General features: G+C 35.7%; 1 protein-coding gene across 1 annotated transcript; it reads right to left on the bottom strand.

The window, feature by feature from the left end:
* Positions 1-227: 227 nt before the first annotated feature.
* On the bottom strand, positions 228-6,313 carry LOC130219632 (uncharacterized). The gene is made up of 6 exons (XM_056452073.1): positions 6,019-6,313; positions 5,588-5,693; positions 3,973-4,106; positions 3,266-3,373; positions 3,129-3,185; positions 228-2,997 (listed from the first exon to the last, which is right to left on the bottom strand). Exons 1-6 carry the CDS (start codon positions 6,167-6,169, stop codon positions 2,912-2,914), a joined length of 642 nt encoding a protein of 213 aa, XP_056308048.1. The 5' UTR covers positions 6,170-6,313; the 3' UTR covers positions 228-2,911.
* Between the last annotated feature and the right edge of the window lie 1,450 nt (positions 6,314-7,763).

Here is a 7,763-nt window from a genome sequence, read left to right as displayed (position 1 = left end):
TATATTAGTGAGTAAGTCCTTGATAACTACATTACCCATGATGCAGTGCAAAAACTTCACCAATTAGTTAGTGTGTATTTATTTTTTATCTTCACTACAAAGCTTTTGTTTTTGTTTTACTGTACATTTGCAATGCATGATGGGATTGTAGTTCTGTTCCTCAAAGCCAGACATGTTTTAAGCAATTGTGAAATGCAGAAAACAAAATTTATGACATGCACAAAACCTGATGGTAAAACTGATTTATTAGATCATTTAAAGTTTCAGTGTAAACAAAGTAGGCCTAATAAGACAGAAAGTTACATCAGTTTACAAATATGTTTATTAAGAAAGCAGTAAGAGTGAGATTTGATTAATTTAATTTAAATTCAGGTTCCTGGAGTTATTAGGAATAAATGTTTTTTTCAGTGCTCAAATCAATTCAGGGATCATTTCTTCCTCAAAATAAATCTCCAGCAGTTCGTGCTGTACTCTGTATATCAGAGATGAATTACTTGATATTGGAGGAGGTTTACATTTAAGTAGCAAACCGTAAACAACCATGTAGTCAAGGGGGAGTCTTAAAGGAACACTCCAGCTTTTATTATCCTGCGCTGCGTAATATCACTCCGCCTGGTGCAGCCGTAGTACAGCAGCAGTTTCTGAATTATTACACCAGAATGAGAGGATAGTTCTTAGCTATATTGACATAAAAGATCGTGTTTTTGTTTTTCATTTTCCATCAGTTTTATTGCACAAGGTAATAGAAGACCCCAGCTTTAAATAGGAACATTATCAAAACTCTTTTTTTGAAAATTTTAAACAAAACGCTGTAATAATAATAATAATAATAATAATAATAATAATAATAATAATAATAATAATCCAATTCAATTCACTATACTATGTTAAACTAAAAGTGACCCCACCAGAACAAGAAATCAGCTGAATGTATTAAAAAACAGTTCAAATAAACTGTTTAACTATGAAAGGCTTGAAAAATGAGCCTTTAGCAAAAATACTGGAGTGTTCCTATAAATGTTCCTTTAAAATAACCAGATACTACATGCATGCTTTCATGGGAAAATCTCTTCACATGGTTTCTGTACATAAATCTCCTGAATGGGTTTGCTTCATGTTTGAACTTGTTCAGGAATCTTTGTCTTGCATTACAGAATTTGACATAATCACTGCATTCCCTGATCACAGGCACAATATATATATATATTTTTGTGTTTACAGTTGGTACATTCTTATCTATACAGTTGAAGTCAGAATTATTAGCCCCCCTGTTTATTTTTCCCCCAATTTCTGTTTAACAGAGAGCAAATTTCTTCAACACATCTCTAATCATAATAGTGTTAATAACTCATCTCTAATAACTGATTTATTTTCTCTTTGTCATGATGACAGTAAATAATATTAGACTAGATATTCTTCAAGACACTTCTATACAGCTTAAAGTGACATTTAAAGGCTTCACTAGGGTAATTAGTTTAACTAGGCAGGTTAGGGTAATTAGGCAAGTTATTGTATAATGATGGTTTGTTCTGGAGACTATCGAAAAAAATATAGCTTAAAGGGGCTAATAATATTGACCTTAAAATAAAAAAATGATTTTATTCTAGCCGAAATAATATATATATATATATATATATACTAAATATATATATATACTACAATGTTCATGCACCAAAATATAAAATTATTAGAATTGACAAATTAACAAATGACTTTCAGCAGATCATGAATAATCCCAAAAACTTGAAACAAGTCCTTCCACAGCAATATAACGGAGGTATATTGATCCTTACAGTACTACATATCACTCAGTGCAAATGGATGTACTTGAATTTTGTTCAGTCTTAAGAAAGAAACCGAAGGAAGCACTGAATACGGCATCGATCATATAAAAAAGGAAAGAAAAACGTATTAACTACAGCAAGTCCATAAACGGTATTAAATCTATACTTGAAATGGGACTAGACTAAAATAATCCATTATTAAATGCACATTTTATACTATTACTATGAAATGTGTAGGTCAGGGGTGCTCATCCCTGTTTCTGGAGATCTACCTTTCTGCAGAATTTAGCTCCAACCCTGATCGAACTAAAACTAAACCAATAAGTAAAATCTGGCGGAGCGCTTGGTATTTAAAGGCAGGTTTGAGCAGGGTTGGAGCTCAACTCAGGGTTGCCTAAACTTTTTCTTTTGAAGGGCCAGCTGCAACCTAACACTGGGAAACACCCACACACACTCATTCACACCCACACACACACTCAGACACTACAGCCAGTTTAGTTGATCAGTTCCCCTATAGCGCATGTGTTTCGACTGTGGGGCAAACCGGAGCACCCGGAGGAAACCCACGCCAACACGAGGAGAACATGCAAACTCCACACAGAAACAAACACTGACCCATCCGGAGCTCGAACCAGCGACCTTTTTGCTGTGAGGCCACAGTGCTACCCACCGAGCCACTCATTCACAGTGTTTTAAAGTCTAAATGTTTGCGCCTCTACTAATTTAGCCTCAGTTAGATTTAATTAGATGAGATAAAAATCTACTACCTGCTCATTTTAGTATGATAATTATACATAAAGATACATAAAGCTAATAAAAATAGCATTCCCCTTTGGCCTTTGACACCTGATTTTCTTATTTTAATGTATATATGCCTTTATAGGTATTTTAGCGATATTTTACCTTATATTTTATGTCTTTTATAAACTATTATACTTGTTTTGTTGTATATTTCTGTACAGCACTTTGGTTCACTTCTGTGTTTCTAATGAATTGAATTTTCCCAGTATTGTGCAGCTTTAATAGCGTATGATAGTGAATATGTATGGCAGTAAGAATTTAATTAATATTTATACAAGGATCATGTGAGGCTAAACAATAAATATACATCACTTCTGCTGAGGTTTCTACATCTTAATCCCAATCTCCATAGACCATCTTCTGGGGATGTCTTTAGGGTCATCATCATCATCATCTTCATATGGACGTTTTACTGTGACAGAAAATGTCAAACACAACAACAGAAGATCAGTGAGAAGCTCATCAAGCAGCAAAAATACATAGGAGTTGTTCACAAATGTGAAATGAAAATAGATTTGGTTCAAAACTCAGTGTGGTACAGACCTTCATACTCATGGCCTGCAGAAGACAGTGTTTTACAGATATACAGGGTATACGTGGCTGAAATGAAGATTCAGTCAGTTCAGTCAGGACTATAAAGATATTTATACAGTAATTTAAAATATAAACATGATCGATACCTCCACGCCGTAAGCCTGTAATAACAGAGTCATGTTGAACGTTATAGGAGCCGAGTGTGCGATTTCTCTTCAGCGTTGACCGTTCATAGATCAGAATGGTGTTTTCATCTGCCAAAGAAACAACAACAAGTCAACTTTACAACGAGCTGTAACCCTCATTAATAAAGGATTTGGAGTGACAAATACTGACATGATCTAGTATCATAAAGCTGAAACAGAGTAAGCCAGCACACTTATACAGGAGAGTGGCGCTTTTCACAGCAGTGCATCTCCAGGTGTGCTGCTAAGATGATTTTATTCATTAAAACAGATTTGCAATTACTAATATACAGTGATTTACGAATAATAGATGGTGTATAATGCAGTATGGAAATTATTTATTTTATGGGTGGTGGAATATTTGCACTTTTGTTTTATTGAGCTAGTTTTGATTCGCCATTTTGATGGTTTTATTGTGAAAACCTGGCAACCCTGTGAGTGACATTTTGATGGCGTTATCTGAAATCGCTCCCTATACCCTAGTAGAGCCTCGACATTACTAAAGTAAACATTTTCTCTCTTCTTTCACAAAGACTGTTTGAAAATATAAATTAATATATAGATTCAACATCTTTTCAACTGATCATAGATATACTGGGTAGGCTGTGATTGCTTTTGAATATTTGCATTTTAACATCTCCACATATTTGACAGAAACACAGACTTACACTCGTCTTCTGGGATGAGTTTTCTCTTCAGGTCTTTAACTCTGGTGTTCCTGAACTCCTCCTCTGAGTTCGCCACAGTCACTGTCAGTGGTGCTCGGCCTTCATGGACCTCATCTACAAACTGGATCTGGAAGCTTATTTTCAATAAAGAATTAATTAATTATTATTGTAAAACTCAGACCAGAATTCAGAATTCTCTTTAGAAAAAGCCATTCACCCTTTACTGAGTCTAAAATAAGCATTTATGTCGAAGACACACAATATAAACATGCCACAATACAATACAAATTTAACAAAAATAAATAATAATAAATATATATATATATATATATATATATATATATATATATATATATATATATATATATATATATATATATATATATATATATATATATATATTAGTGGTGGGCCGTTATCGATGTTAACATGCTGCGTTAACGTGAGACTTTTATATGGCCGTTAATCTATCCTTAAAGTTGGGTTGGGAGCTGGGTCTATTCTACGCAAGCTATAATGACTTTCACCTTGATATTTTAGCGCGGATGTATACCTGACCAGTGAGCCGTCTGACAAACAAGTGCCCTTCTGAATCAAAACCAGAAGGATGCCCTTCTGGATCTTTCACTATACTCCGAAGACACGACTGACTCCGCTGATAGAGTATGGCATTTCCCAGTGATAGGTTGTGGCTGGAAGGGCATCCGCTGCGTAAAACATATGCTGGAATAGTTGGCGGTTCATTCAGCTGTGGCGACCCCTGATTAATAAAGGGACTAAGCCAAAAAGAAAATGAATGAATGAATGAATGAATGAGAGTATGGCATGTTCTCCCCGTGTTGAAGTGGGTTTCCTCCGGGTGCTCCGGTTTCCCCCACAGTCCAAACACATGTGCTATAGGGGAATTGGGTATGCTAAAATTGACCGTAGTGTATGAGTGTAAATAAGTGTGTGTGGGTGTTACCCAGTGATAGGTTACAGCTGGAAGGGCATCCGCTGCGTAAAATATATGTTGGATAAACTGGTGGTTCATTCCACTGTGGTAACCCCAGATTAATAAAGGGACTAAGCTGAAAAGAAAATGAATGAATGATAAAGTATGGCGAATATAGACATTTTTATTGCCTAATACTTATAATAGTCCCAGATTATTAAATTCAAGCATGCCCAAAAAACTGTTTTAGGTGTGGCGTGTCTCATCTGCTATAATATATCAGCAAAAGCGCTTCATGTGAGAAAAACCGAAACAAGTTTTGTTTTCTTCCTGTTTGAACTTGTTCAGGATTGTTTGTTTTGTATTAGGCTACAGAATCTGGCACGATCTTTACATTCCTTTAATATAGTCATGTTTACAGTAGCTATAATTATGGGAAATAGGAAGACTTTCTCTTAAATAAGCCTATTCTTAAGTGACGACTTTATTCATGCACTTTAAATCAGTTTCAGCAGATGAAGAGTGAAGTGTTTTGCTTTCACGACTGGCAGAAACTGAATCAGTGTTCACATCCTCACACTAATAATTAGGTGTGTACAGTTAACTAAACTAAAACTATAAATCTAAAATCATTTTGTTTATCGACACATGTTAAGTGAGCGTGAGTATAAACTGATTTACATGTTAATGTCTTTCCTCTCCATAGATTCACTTCTGGTGATTCCTGTACAGTTATCCTCATCATCTCCCGCACCAGTAAACAACTCTCCATGCCAAGTGACACGTTCTGTGGAGAACACACACACACACACGCACACACACACACACACACACACACACACACACACACACACACACACACACACACACACACACACACACACACAGACACACACACACACACACAGATCTGTCAGATGAATAAGGAACTTTGGTCTACTGTCTAAAATACTATACTGTATATGAAATTGTAAGTGTAGTTATAATTATGAAAATGCGATAGTAAAACAGTAAAGAATGGATTTTAGACTAAAGACACAGTTACTGCCATCTTATTTTAAAGGCTCAGTAAAGATGTCTGAAATGAAGAATCGTTTATTTAATTGGCCTACCTCTCTCCTCATCACTGGAGGTTAATTTCTTTCTCTCTTCATCTGCGCTGCTCTTTAAGTCCTCCATTTCTGATGATGATGATGATGGCACAGCTTCATTTTTTTCTGTTTCTTGTGCTGTAATCTTTGCTGGACAGATGTGAGCACCCATGTATGCGCTTAAGCTTTTCCCGAATTAGTCAACCTTAAAATCAATGAGCTGGCTAGAAGAATGTGAAGAAGAAAAAAACACCCCGCCCACTGTTTGGCTATTACACCCATACATGCTAGTTTATTCATTTCTCCTCAATGTTATTGCGCCATGTAGTTTATTGAAACTATGTTGTTGTAGTGAAACATATTCGTGTTGTTATTTTAACTGTGTTCACTTTAAACAGTTTTAAAACATCCCAACTCCTCTCACAGAAGTGTTTGAGGTGTCTTTTGTTGTTTAAGCTGCTGCTAATTAGCATGAAAACATAAATCATTGGGTCAAATCTGTTAACGATGGGTAAATAATTGCTTTTTAACCGTCGAGATAACAACTTCTTGATATTTTTATAACATTATTTTGTAACATGTTGCACAATCACCTCACAGCATGAAGGTCGCTGGTTCGAGTCCCGGCTGGGTCAGTATGTGTTTCTGTGTGGAGTTAGCATGTTCTCCCCATGTTGGTGTGGGTTTCCTCCGGGTGCTCCGGTTTCCCCCACAGTCCAAACACATGCGCTATAGGGGAACTGAATAAGCTAAACTGGCCGTATTATACTGTACACCCCCATGATTGTGAAGCGCTTTGAGTGTATAGCCATACTCAGATGCGCTATATACATACACGTTACACACGGTTTCATACTTAGTGCAGAATCCATATTATAGGCCAGATTGTTTTTATTTATTTATTTTCTGACTTTTTGTGTCGCAAGGTTTATCTAAACGAGCTTTGTTATTATATAATAAACACTATATGTTAAAGTTATGCACATTTTTTCAGTTTCAGCACCAATAAACTTCCAGTGAAAGATTAATGTGACTATTTGCAATTTCAAAAGTTCCTTTTACAGCATCGATAGTGTAATTAAATTAAATTAAAGTCGGTTAAATCAGCATTATTTTAGTTGTTGAAGAGTAAACCAGATAAAAGCACAAGCAGTAAACACGCAGTGTGAGTAGCATCAGGCTAGCGCAGGAACATGCAGGTAATGCAGTGCGTCATGTCCGGTATGAGACCCGCTTTATATTTGACATTAAACCAGATAATAAAAGCAGTGAGTTGACATTGGACGTTGGCGTGACCGTTTCGGAAGTGCCAAACTGGTTTATTCAAAATTATAATAACAACACGTTTGTCCAGCAGGGAGCGCCAATGATTCGCTGATTCTCATTAACCGCAATGAGCTGAAGAAGAGCTTCATCATCATCATCATCATCATCACGTGCTTTACACTGATCACGGTTAGTAATTAATTAGTACAACATATATTAAAACTATTCACATCTGACAACAACACCGACGAGGTACTGACAAAAATGGATTATTAAATATCATATCATAACAGCTGCTGCAGAAACGGGATTTAATCGTCTGTCAATGATAATATAATTACACGTCATAACGTAAATCTACAGTGAGCTGATGTTTATTAATGATAATTAAATGTGATCAATAAAAAGTGAATCTATAAGTTATCCACTATCAATCTGTAGAGCATTAGAAGAATAGTTTACCTTAAATTCACCACAGTAATGTAAATCAGTATATAATG

The sequence above is a fragment of the Danio aesculapii genome, chromosome 25, assembly GCF_903798145.1.
Source record: "Danio aesculapii chromosome 25, fDanAes4.1, whole genome shotgun sequence".
NCBI classification, from domain to species: Eukaryota; Metazoa; Chordata; class Actinopteri; order Cypriniformes; family Danionidae; genus Danio; species Danio aesculapii.
The sequence above is the reverse complement of the archived record's forward strand: the minus strand, read 5'-3'. Positions and strand labels throughout refer to the sequence as shown.

Bases quoted from the DNA above. Each gene is read 5' to 3' on its own strand.
- LOC130219632 (XM_056452073.1), bottom strand. From the start codon at position 6,169: ATGGGTGCTCACATCTGTCCAGCAAAGATTACAGCACAAGAAACAGAA. The intron at 3,186-3,265 runs GTATCGATCATG...TCTTCATTTCAG, and splicing joins TACAGGCTTACGGCGTGGAG to CCACGTATACCCTGTATATC. The intron at 2,998-3,128 runs GTCTGTACCACA...TTTCTGTCACAG, and splicing joins TGCAGGCCATGAGTATGAAG to TAAAACGTCCATATGAAGAT.